This window comes from Gossypium hirsutum, chromosome D06 (assembly GCF_007990345.1).
Source record: "Gossypium hirsutum isolate 1008001.06 chromosome D06, Gossypium_hirsutum_v2.1, whole genome shotgun sequence".
Taxonomy (NCBI): Eukaryota; Viridiplantae; Streptophyta; class Magnoliopsida; order Malvales; family Malvaceae; genus Gossypium; species Gossypium hirsutum.
In genome coordinates, this window is record NC_053442.1 from 56,651,655 (window position 1) to 56,664,314 (window position 12,660).

General features: G+C 34.1%; 2 protein-coding genes across 19 annotated transcripts; one reads left to right on the forward strand and one right to left on the reverse strand.

The window, feature by feature from the left end:
- Positions 1-221: 221 nt before the first annotated feature.
- Positions 222-3,795, reverse strand: LOC107901957 (ankyrin repeat domain-containing protein 13C). The gene is made up of 2 exons (XM_041095927.1): positions 1,427-3,795; positions 222-915 (listed from the first exon to the last, which is right to left on the reverse strand). The coding sequence occupies exons 1-2, from the start codon at positions 2,825-2,827 to the stop codon at positions 532-534; spliced, it is 1,785 nt and encodes a 594-aa protein (XP_040951861.1). The 5' UTR covers positions 2,828-3,795; the 3' UTR covers positions 222-531.
- A 3,589-nt stretch (positions 3,796-7,384) lies between these two features.
- Positions 7,385-11,908, forward strand: LOC107901959 (transportin-1). Of its 18 annotated transcripts, none has more exons than XR_005914988.1 (10): positions 7,385-7,803; positions 7,906-7,986; positions 8,451-8,501; positions 8,611-8,696; positions 9,156-9,365; positions 9,485-9,533; positions 9,612-9,762; positions 10,563-10,706; positions 11,402-11,563; positions 11,688-11,908. XR_005914988.1 is itself a non-coding variant. In XM_041095928.1 (7 exons), the coding sequence occupies exons 1-5, from the start codon at positions 7,710-7,712 to the stop codon at positions 9,241-9,243; spliced, it is 336 nt and encodes a 111-aa protein (XP_040951862.1). In that variant the 5' UTR covers positions 7,385-7,709; the 3' UTR covers positions 9,244-9,365; positions 10,563-10,706; positions 11,402-11,908. The 18 variants fall into 18 exon arrangements, 3 of the variants coding, with proteins under 3 accessions (XP_040951862.1, XP_016683641.2, XP_016683640.1); XR_005914984.1 differs by having other exon boundaries at positions 9,281-9,365; positions 10,600-10,706; XR_005914986.1 differs by having other exon boundaries at positions 11,402-11,908.
- The last annotated feature ends 752 nt before the right edge of the window (positions 11,909-12,660 follow it).

Consider the following 12,660-nt stretch of genomic DNA (forward strand, 5'->3'; position numbering starts at 1 on the left):
ATTAAAAACTGCTTCTTCTAATAATATTATTTTCAAAGTTTGAACTATACTTGTGCGTCCCGTGTGTAAAAGATATTATCCAAATAAGATAGTATAATTTGTAAAGGCACCCAGGATGATGATGGTGATGAAGGGTTTGATAAAAGCTAGTACTACTGGCTGGTGATGATGATGATAGACAAGGGCATGTGCTTCCGAAATTTTGATAAAAGCAAAAGATGAATGATAATGAGCAGCACCTTTAAAACCGTAAAATACAGAGGACCACTTGTAAGATGGCCTCTCTTCGATCCCAATATGCCCCCCTATTCCTCATACTCGTGAACATTGAAATACGGTAATATCTGAAGTATAAAAATAAGAAATAAAAAAGCTCCAAAATTGTGTTGAACAACATTTTTAATCAACCAAATTGCCTACCATTGATTTTCAACAGCAAAATTTTTGCAGGTTGCAAGGAAATCAAAATATTTAACATTGCGGAATTTCCATTTGACCAAATTATCTGTATTTTGAATAATTTTTTGTTTTTCACTTTGATTTCCTTGTGGACTTTGATTTCTTCAATTTGCCGGACTTATCGTCGACACTGGTCCATGTATATCCACTAGGAATGGCAAAAGGATCGGCTTGCTGCGCCATTGAGGAACTCCGTTGTTGCTGTTGTTGCTTGTTAGCCGACACCGATTGACTATTGCTTCGCCTCAGCCATGCCGAGGTGGACGATGACCACGATGTCGACGGTAATGACGAATTATGTTTATCCGAATTTTCATCATCCTCTGTTTGGCCTCTTCCATTGGAAAAATATCTAGGACTTGAGAGTGGAGTGAAGAATTGCTCGGTCGATTGGAGCTCGACGAATTTCGTGAACGTTATCACCACCCTCACCGTCGGGACTACCGGGATCGCAACCTGCGAAACCCCACCAACAACAATTCAATACCAACCTCGTCCGAAAATCACATATCAAAAGAGAAATGACAGTTCAACAGTTGGTCCACATATGATTCCCTTGGCTTGTCCGATGGCGTAAAAGTAAAACGTAACATTGCCTCTGACAAGAATATGATAAAATGACAAAGAAAAAGCAAACCTCGGATGATGTGGGTTTTTTAAAAGGGAGATCACCGTTGGATCTAAAACACACCCATTGGGACAAGTTCCATGTCATTGCAGCCGACCAAAGACAGGGTTTTCCCCCACAAATAGAAAAGCTTCTCCACTAATCAGAGACCAAAGCAAAGCTGAAAAACTTGAACACACTTGCTTTCCCTTTGTCCATTGGTCAGGCTATCATCATCCAACGCATCAAAAGACCCAAACCAGACACCCTCCTAAGGAGACAGGTATCTACGTGGACCCCACAGTTCTTAAACAACAAAAAAAAACAGATATTTATAGATTTAATAATTCGCCGTCTTACCTTAACCGGAAATGTCCCCGGCGGGAATTTGGTGGTTAACAGCTCTCGCATTCTTCGAACAGCTTTCACTTTGTTAGCCAAAATATCAAGTAAAGGTAGCAATTCTTCGGTCTTTAATGGGAATTGTTCCGTTAACCAAACTGACGGTCGTAAACTTCGAACGTACTCTTTCTCCTTTGTTTGTGGAGGCGGCACCACCGTTTTCGCCGTTGCAAAAGACGTCGATCTTCTAGGAGGCATCGTCGCGGCTGAAGAAGGGAAAACGTCAACGCTCTTCCTCCCTACCGAAATCCACTCTCTGTCTTCTCTCACGAAGCTACTGTGTCTTCTTCTATCAGGCATTGCGAAATTGGGATTTTTGCAAACTAAGAAACCGTCATCGTCTTCGTCGAGCTCTAAGGGTAACACTTGTTCACTTCCGGCGACATCGTTTTCGGAATCCGCAACTTTTCGTGACCTAAAGCTGAATATCACGTTATGTACTTCGTAAACTCTGGCTTTCCATTCACCGACGCTCTCTGTTTTCTCTTGGCGCCTCCAGTTAGTTCTTCCGACGAGTTCCGCTCTGGTTACGTCCATTCCAGGTCGGTACACACTCGTTTGGGAACAAAAACCCGCAATGTCGGATTCGCTCATCAGAGCTCCGGCATTTTCGAATGCGTCGAAGATTTTGCGATCTTCGCGGTTGAGGACTAGCAATGAGCCGCAAGGGATGTTGTGGAGGTGATCGCCATCGCCGAGGAAGAGGAAGCTTTGATCGGCGCGTTGGATTTTCAAGCCGTCGAAGCCTGCTAATGAAGTATCAGCTCGGAGATTACCGTCGCGTTTCCAGATCTTGTAGGTATCGGAAGGAGCGATTTTTCCGACGAACGGAATTACGGAGCTTTCGAAGTGAAAGGAGATTTCCATGTAGAAGTCACGCATTCGGCGGAGGACGGCAATTACGCGAGGTAAACGGCGGCGCCACTTGCACCAGGCGGAGCGGTGGTGGAGTTTCAAAAGAACCAACGCAATGTCGGAGCTTCGGCGACAGAGTGCTTCTTGGAGAGGATTCCATCCCGCAGCGTTCTGGAGCGACACGTCAGCACCAGCAATACCGAGAGTTCTAGCAGCAACGACGTCGTTAAGGCGGACCGCGAGGTGGAGAGGAGTTTCACGGAAAGGGACATCTCGGCGGTCGAGAACGGCGGAAATTTGGTCAGCTACACGCTCTTGACTGAGTGAGTCGCACTCGGTGTGGATCTGAGCAGGATCAGCCAGCTTTGGCAGCGTGGAAACCAGTCGATTCAAAGTAGTATGATCACGCAAAACGACAGCGTAGTGAACAGGGCTATGCTTGTAATCCTCCGGTTTGATAGCTGGAAACGGCGCCGTCGCCGACGCAGAAGACGATCTCGACATTATTATTATTATTAGTTTTTGGTTTCTAATTTCCTTTCACAAAATTTTACCTAATCCTTTCTCAGTTCTTTGGGTTGTGAAAATGAAAGACAGAACGAAGAAAATGGGAAGGTTGAAGGCAATGGGGAAAGGGAGAGGGTAAGATGGTCATTTGATAAAAATGAGTTTTATTGGGTAGCGTGTAAAGAGAAAGAGAAGGACGAGATACACGCAATCTGGCGCGGCTTTTGTTGATGCTTCAGACAGGTACAGTCCTAAGACCGAACATCCCTTCCTTGCTTTACCTGACGCTTCTTTGTTTTGTCTTTTCCGCTTTTCTTTTTTTTTTTATATATTTATTTAAATTTAAATTTAAATTGAAATGAAATCTCGGGGTTAAAATGGTAATCGGTAGGTCCCATATTGATGATTTCCATGATATATTTGCTCTTTTTAGTTGCAAGATTTCCTTTCAATGGTTTGGGTATACAATGACTGAGATCAGGGCCATAGGATTTGTATAGCCTTTTTCCTTTCAAGTCTTTTGATGTAAAAATTCAACAAACATCTTTTAATCTCGCTTGGAATTTTGAATGCTTACAAAGAAGTTTGAAACAACATTCCTTGAGCTCAATCATTTGGACAATAATGGTTCTATAGTAAGCACCAAATGTACGCATTTTGAGGGATGTTCCAAAACCAGGGACGGGGATTTGTTGGTGTTAAAAATAATGATTAAGGAGTAATTAGTAATTAGCACTGAGATGGGGAAAAGGAATAAGAAAAGTGAAGAGAGAGGGCTTTTGTCGTGACCAAATGCAAGGAAGAACAGGGACATATGTCTCCGGCAGCAAGGACCAAGCGCTAACGGATTTCACTGCCTACGATGCAACTAAACACCCTTCCTTACATTCCCAAACACAATTTATGATTTTCGTCGTTGTTCACCTTTTTCTTTTCCTCTCTTTGGAATTTTATTCTCTCATTATTTCTTACCTTAATTGCATCAAACCTTCTCAATTGATATTTTAGTTTTTTAATTATAAAATATTCTGTTTATTTCTTAGAATGTTACAATACTACCCCTGGCCATCTAATCCCCCCTACATGTTTGTTATAATTTATCTTTGATGCCTGAACAAAATTAAAACTAGCTAATAAGTACAAATCAACAAAGTTCAAGGGCTAAATTATATATTATCCCTTTAATTATTTAGTTTTTTTTATTAAATTCCATCTCAAATTTGAAACTAATAAATACACACCTGTTTTGAATATAGTCTACATCAAATTTAAACTGGCTAAAAAAAACTTAATTGAAATATTTTAAAATTTAAAGAATAATTTAGAATGTTTGTCCCATTTTCAAAATAAAAATAAAATATTATATAATACTTTGCTACAATTGGAGCCTATGCTTTTACCTCGCACCCTATTTCAAGTTTTTAACCCTTTAGTTGGAAGGTTCCGAGAATAAACACATGGACGGTTAACATCTATCCTATCTAGTCTATACTAGCTTTAACTAAGTTGTTAGCTGGAGACGAATTTAGTTAGGCAGCCTTTGGAAATTAAAATTTGGATTTTAAAATTTTATGGGTTTTCAAATTCTTTGGGAATTCACATTTAATATTTTGAATTATTTAAATGATTCAAATTTAAATTTAGATTTCAACTAATTGTAAATTTTAAAAATATATTTTTTTAAATAATTATTTAGGAGGACTTGAATATTGTTGTTTGAACTGGATCGAACTGGCCAATCAAATTAGAAATCGGTCGAGGTATCTGTTCGAAGAAAGACATTATACCAATTGACCCCAAGAACCAATTAAACCATTTTTTTATTTTTTATTTTTGTTAAAAATCTATTTTTGAATTTTTTTTATAAACTTTATATAGACATGGATATTATAATGTAAACAATAACAATAATATTATCTTTCAAATTTTAAAAGAATCTAAAGCATGAACTCTTTTAAATAATATGAAGAAATCTTTATACTATTTGAGACCAAAATTGCAAATCATTGTGATCTAACTATTGTACAAATATATACTATATTGATATCATACATGTAAACAACTAGGCTCAATTAGATTTAATTTCTATGAACCCTATAGGAAAAAATTGGACCAGCCTGTTAAACTAATTGGATCAAAAATTAATTGGGAGTATCAATTCGAAATAAAGGGTCAAATCAATTGACTCATGAATTAGTCAAATCAATCAAACTGGTGGTCGAATTGGTTACCGATGATCTGACTGGTTTACCTACCATTTCGATTCTAAAAATCTTGAGCTTCATTGACAATATAGTATAAGCAAAAATAATTATTTATTGTTTGAGTTTTAAAAGAATTGTGCAAAGAAGAAAGAACAAAAAGTTCTCATGTTTTTTTTAATTAATATTGGATTTTGAAAATTTCAAGTTTTAAAATAAATTTTAAATCTAATTATTATTATTAATTATTTTTTTAATTTAACAAATTTTATTGTAAGTTTATTTATTTTTAATAATTTTATATTTTTAAAAATTAAAGGGTTTAAGATCATTTGGGTGTGAGTTTAAACCTAAATATTATTTTTATATATTTTTATAGTAATTTGTTTATGTCAAATGTGTTATAGGTGTATTTATATGTTTAATTATTTTAAAGGAAAAGTATATTGCTATGGTTTGAAAAATACCAGCTCCCTCTAAGGTTTGATAAAAAAAAATCCACTAACCCCCTAAGACTTATTTATTAAATGAATTTTAAATAAAAATGACTACTTTACCCTTTATTGATTACTTATTATTTTGTTATTTTGTTATCTTTAATATCTATATTCAATATTTTCAATTAAAATACTAACAATATAATTAATTATTATTAAAATAAATTAGAAATTGCATTATATTCGAACATAATTATATGTTAAATATAATGTATTTTTCAATTAATATGTGTAAATTTTTTTTCTCGAAGCTACACAATCAAATTAGTAACCAAGATATATTCAGGCCTATACCAGAATATATCTATACGTGTGGGACATAAATTAGAATAAATATAAACTAAAAACTCACACATAATTTACATTGCCATTAAGCTAAGGTATTATTAGTTGTATGTTTATCTTTAAAAAAAATTGTTATCAATGATAATTATATTTTTGTTTTAATTTTTGTTTCATTTTTAATGAATTTTATGAATGGATGTTAATTATTTAAATTTTAATCTAATTATAATATTAATTTTGAGATGAATTCTTCCTTTATTTCTTTTATATTTTAATTAATTTCTTTTTTATTAGAATATTCTAAACAATGACAATTAATAATTTTACATAAAAATAACTTAATGAGTTAATTTCAAGGTTAATATATATTTGAATTAAATATAAATTTAAAATATTTAATTTTAATAGAACTCAAATATAATTATTTAAGAAAAAATCAAATATATTTAATTTTATAATATTTTTTTATTTTTTTATTATTTTGCAATTAAAAACAAAGGAATGAATAAACTAAATAGAAAGTACATATATAGATAATAACAAGGGTATGACTATCTTTTTATTTAAAATTTACTTAGTATATAGATTTTGAGGTTTATAAGATTTTTTTCTCAAACTCAAGGGTACATGAGTATTATTAAAATCATTTATGAGTATTAATGTATTTTACACCAAACTTAAGGGGTAAATTTGCCCTTATTTTTTTATTTAATTAATTTTATATTTTTATTTTGTTTAATTGATGTAAGTACTTTTTTTTAAAGATACTTAAATGTTTTTAATCTTGTTCATCTTTTTCAATCTATTATCGTCATCTTCTTCAATCTACCTCTAATCCATAGTTCACTCGTATCTTTTTTTCAGTATTTAAGCTTCACCTAGATCACTTGCCTCGTTGTTACTCACCTTGCGACCTAACTATCTGCAGTGAATAGAAGGGAGTGTGAATTCTTGCGAACTCAGTGAATATATGGGAAAAAATAACCACATAGCACACACAACACATAAGGTAAACAAAATCTTTGGCAAAGTTACAGAACTTGCGAACAAGGTTTGCCATACTTACTATCAAATAGCTTAAAAATAACAAAGCATATTATTTTAGAAAACATAAACTTATTTTCCTGTTGGATAAGCGGGTCTCCTTATAACGCCTCAAAATGACTCAATGAGTCTTAACATGCCCTATAAGTGTAACATAAAGCTAAACACTCTCCAATCACTACACCAAAACAGGCTTTTAGCGGCGTTTTTAGTGGCGTTTGGATAAAAAACGCCGCTAAAAATCAAGCATTAGCGGCACTTTTAAAAAAACGCCGCAAAAAATCTAAGCCCGTTTTTTAGTTTTTGAGGCTTTAATGGCGTTTTTAAAAAGCGCCGCTAATGCTCAGGGTTTTAGCGGCGTTTTTAGAAAAGCATCGCTAATGATCGGGTCTTTAGCGGCGTTTTTAATGAAGCGTCGCTAATGCTTAGGGCAATAGTGGCATTTTTTTTTCAAACGCCACAAATGTTTTTTGCAAAAGGGCGCCCTTTTTAATTATGAAATGAAAATCTTTCTTTTTTTCCCCCTTCTTTTTCCCAAAATCGATCCCCCTCACCTTAGAAATATCTTCTTCTTTTTTTCCCCATTTTATTTTTCCCAAACCATTTCTCCCCTACCCCAATTCCCTTTATTTTCCCCCCCAATTTCCCCAAATCGGCAGCCCTCACCCTAGAAATCTCTTCTTCTTCTTCCTGATTTTTTATTTCCTCAAGTCACTGTATCGACGAAGTGCCCCAAAGGAAAATTTATTTGGGTTTTTATTTTTCGAGAACTTTCTTTGGTTTCTCCATTAAAAATTGTTCATCTTTTTTTTTTACCCTTTTCATTTGCTTCGTATCCATTTGTATGTCATCATGCACCTATTTTCCATCTTAGCTAAGATGGTAAGCTTCTCTGAGAAAGCTTTCTTTGGGTTCTGTAAGCCAATATATTATGTTGATGCCTTCTGTAAGTTAACTTGAAGTTTGAAAGTTTCTATTCTTCATTGTGAAGGATGCCATTCTGTTACTTTTAGGGTAATACTTGATATTACACATTAATTTCTTTCAGGCTTTATATGCCTCTGTGGATAAATACCTTCATGGTTTGTTTGGCCTTGCTAATGACCCTGCAGCAGAAGTGCGAAAATTGGTGAATAGTTTCTCCTTTTCTCTTGTATTCTTATTGTATTTATAATCCAACTTTTGCGTGGAATGATCTACTGTAAATATTTCTTAATTTTCCTGTAATTTACTATTGAAGCCTATAAAAACTTGACATGAATTACTTGTCATTTCTGATTTTCTGATTTCAGTATTTATATTGAATACAGCCTTAGAATCAGACATGCTTTGTCATCTAGTTTTTTGTGTTAATGGTTCTTGTCGTTTTCTTCTATAATGAAACTGTTGACATGTTGGACTGTGCAAATATATATATCATGTAATTGAATACTATGAAAAGGCTGTTTTCGACTCTTTTCATGATTTCATCTGTATAACATTTCCAATTTTTTAATAAAGCTAGTGATGAATTGTAGAAAGCTCTCTCATTTCTTCCAAGTTTGTGCATTGTCAGATCAATGTTTCCTTTTCTTTTTCTTGCCACATGATCAGGTTTGTGCAGCATTTGTTCAGCTAATTGAAGTCCGTCCATCTGTTCTAGAGGTAGGTATTGCAGTATATTGTAACATCTTTATTTCCATGTCATTCTCTTTTTAAGCCTGTTTACAAATCTGCATTTTTTTTTCTGATGTCACTTTCCATTTTTTAACAGCCACATATGAAGAATGTAATTGAATATATGTTGCAAGTAAATAAGGACACTGATGATGAGGCGACACTTGAAGCATGTGAATTTTGGTAACTTTCTTTGTTCATGCCATTTTTAGTTTCTTATTGGATTAAGTATTTTTAAAACTATAATTTTGATAGCATATGCAGTTTGACAAGCTTCAAACTAATAGTCTTTGGTGGAATGCGATGTCTCTGAAATTAGATCCTTCTTTTTCATTTTTATTTTCAGTTTTTTGCCTCTGCTTGTGTCACAATATATGGGTTGTTAAATATGTTGGAAGCATTTATAGTTTGGTTGCCCATCCTCTAGCTTTGTGTGCTAGTATATTTTAAATTAGACTGTAGGTATCAAGGAATTGAATATTTTTGCCATAATTTTCTAAGTAGTTTCTGTTAGAAATCTAGATTCTTTTTCTTTCTTGCGCACGTGGAGAGGTTGAAGGCCATGCGCTTAACTTTACTAGTATTTTATCCCTTCTTGCCCCTGGCTAATGTTTATGTTTCAATGTTGACCTTGGTTTACAGGTCTGCTTATTGTGATGCGCAGTTACCACCTGAGATTTTGAGAGAATATTTTACCACGTCTAATTCCAGTATGCTAATAGTTTGCTGACTTTTATATTTTTGTTCTTTTTTTCCTTTTCCTGCAGAGCCATTTATATGATCTTTAGTTTTCACCTAAAACCTCGATTTCATACGGCACGATTTCATGGTTCTGAGGATGCGAAAGATGATGTAAGTATTTTTTTTCCACTTTTCTATTTTATAGGGATCTTAAACTGTTTCATGTTGTCCATTTAAAGGCGTTTAAGAATTGCATTTGCATTCTTCTATTTTTATTTTACTTTTACTAGATATTGCACGTGGAATTGTTAAAGCCATAGGACACTTCAAGGGGACCTGGTGAGTGGTAATTTAGTTTTGTCTTCTGTGACCTAATTAATTGGCCCACTGATTAATGGGCGGGAACATACTGTGTAGGTAAAAAATGAGTCTTTGAATAAACTGAATGAGCTTGAGGAAATGCGTGAGAGACTAGAGGCAAGGAAAGTAGTTATGGCAAACATGTCAACTCGTTGCAAAGTTGCAATAGAGGATGCTAAAAAACAGGAGGAAATGCTTAGTTATTGAAGTAAGATCATTGTTGGTTGCTGGTACCTCTCTTTCTATAGCAAGAAAGCGATTACATGTGAAGCATTTTTATTCTAGCTTAAATTAACTTTGGAATTTCATTTTGATATTATCATGAATGCTGAATTTATGATACATTTGAAGGTTTCTTCTTATTCAGCTTTAGATGTTATTTATTTTCCTCTTGGATCAATAAGACCTCTCTCTTTGCACCTCCACCCCCTGTGAAGGTGGTTGAGGGGCTTAGATGAGATGATTCTCATTCTATGAATTCCTTTGCATAGTCAAGGTGGTTGAGAGGCTTAGATGAGATGTTGTTGGATTTTTTTCTTTTTTTTTTTGGCACATTAAAAAAAGAGAAAAGGACCCAAAGTATGAAATATGAAAAAAAGTATATTTAATTCTCAGCTTTAATTGTTTCTGTTTATAATTACCATCTAGGTGCCAGCCAAGCATAACTCTGCATAAGTAATAAGGGTTAATGTTACTTATCCAAAAAAGAAACAAAAAAGAGTACTTTCCTGTTATGCTGCATCACACTCATCATAATAGCTAAAAACTAATAATATGTGAAAAGAGATATATGCTTATTTAGATGGAACAAAAATTGGAGGGTTGAATATAATATTTTATGTAAAAGAGTTATCCCTTTAATTTTTCTTATTACTATTTTTCAAATTATTGTTGTAATGATTTATGATACTTCTTTCAGTACTGATCTTTATTCTTGTTTCCTCATGCATTTCTTCTAGGATTGCTATGTTTCTAATTTTCTCATTTATGTCCTAATGCAATATCCAGAGGGTCATGTTTTAAGAAGCATATATGCTCTTTTCAGAATGGTTAGTACACCTTCAAGTAAAGATAGCTTATTGGAAGAATTCTTTCCAGATATATGCATAGCAATATGGACTACAACTCCGTGGACTGTTCCAGCCAATGTTGGTATGTTTTCTTTGACATTTCCCTGCATTTGCCTATATCACTATCATACTTGTCCTTTTCAGCTTGTTAGACATGCATCTTACAGAAGTGTCACATCCTTTCTTTAAGTTGGAATGGTGGTCTGTATTATAATTATGGCACTTTTGGCTTCTTTTTAAAACTTGAGTAGGCATCTTATTTTTGGGCCTTTTGGTAGTATTTTGTCACCATTTAAAAGGTTTAAAGAGAGATTTTGGTACAAATATCCTATTAGGAAAATACGCTTGTAACCTATCTGATGTTTACAATAGTTTGGGACTTTTTTCACTTTTGATGTTGATGTGACTTCCTATCTGCATTTGGTACTAAGTAGAGCATGCTGGCATAATCTGTTCTATATGGATTACAGCATCTTATGGGAGAAAAGCTATGTTGTTGTTGTCGTAATTGTAACACATGTCATTGCTATTATTTTTTGTATGGTAGAATTTGCTTACTGAATCTTTACTGCTATTACTCTTATTGATTATGTCCACTCTAAGGAGTATCTAAATAATTTTATGAAAAATTTGATGCCAATTTTTTATCATTACAACAAGTGTTATGTTGAATTTGTTGTATTCTGCATGTAGTTAACTTTTCCTCCGTTGCATTTATTTTCTAAATATTGATTTCATTTCTTGAAAATACCTTCATTGTTTTAAACTTATGACCAGATGGAGAAGTTTACGGAGAAGGAGAGGGAGCTTCGAACTAGTTCACTAACTAGAAAACAATCAAATACTGGGTCAAAAGAAACCAGCTTAGATGAAATGCTATGTAGGCACAAGGAGAGAAAACCTTTTGCCTATGGACTTCGTAATGAATGTTATGAAGAGGTGAGCACCCATGTACCTACTAGGCGTTCCTATCTTCTTTTGCCCGCTACAATTGTACCATTGGAAACTGTTCTATCATTGAAGCTCAAGTTCATGCTGTTACTGGTTGGTGCAATTCATAAAGGTTTCAGGAGGGCTCGATGGAGGATCAGATCCACCAGCATTCCAGCGTGCTGAGAAAGAGAGACTGGCAAAATTATCTATTCAGGAAAATGCTAAAGTATGTTCTGTAATCATACTTTCTAAAGGTTTAAGGACAATGAAAGGTTGAAAATCCTAATTGTAATCACTTGATATATTTTACTTTGCCAATGTCATGTGGGCACTCAAGTTATTCTCTCACAATCTACTTCTCTCCCTTCCTAATGTGCTAACTGATCTCTTATTTGTGTTATTAATTTATTATTTTAAATTCTAAAACTAAATTCATTAATTTTTATATTTAGTTTTAAAGTTAAAATTTTCATAGTCAATTTAATTTAAATAATATTTTTATTTATACTTAAAAAGTATATTTAAAGTTCAAATTTAAAAAATAAAACATAATATAATATTTATCATAAAAATAAATATTATTTGATTAAAATAATTTTTTTAAAGATTATGTTTTTAGCGGCGTTTTTGCTAGAAGCGCCGCTAAAGGTTTGTTCTTTAGTGGCATTTTTGATAAAAGTGCCGCTAAAGGTCATGGTTTATAGCGGCGTTTGTGGGAAAACCGCCGCTAAAGGTCTTGGTCTTTAGTGGCGTTTGTGGGAAAAGCGCCGCTAAAGGTCCTGGTCTTTAGTGGCGTTTGTGTGAAAAGCGCCGCTAAAGGTCTTGGTCTTTAGCGGCGTTTGTGGGAAAGCGCTGCTAAAGGTCTTGGTCTTTAGCGGCGTTTGTGGGAAAAGCGCTGCTAAAGGTCTTGGTCTTTAGCGGCGTTTTTTCTAAAAATGCCACTAAAGTTAGCGACGCGTTCTTTAGACGGCGCTAAAAAGCGCCGCTAAAAGCCTGTATTGATGTAGTGAACAGACCAACATGTCCCAATGAATGGAGCTTAGCTTGACATACCCTTATCTCTCCAACTTGCCCCAAGGCCTCTCGCCCAAATCACAAAACAT

Coding starts and splice junctions, on each gene's coding strand:
- LOC107901957 (XM_041095927.1), bottom strand. CDS start 2,827: ATGTCGAGATCGTCTTCTGCGTCGGCGACGGCGCCGTTTCCAGCTATC. Junction 916..1,426: donor CGGGGACATTTCCGGTTAAG/GTAAGACGGCGA, acceptor GGGGTTTCGCAG/GTTGCGATCCCGGTAGTCCC.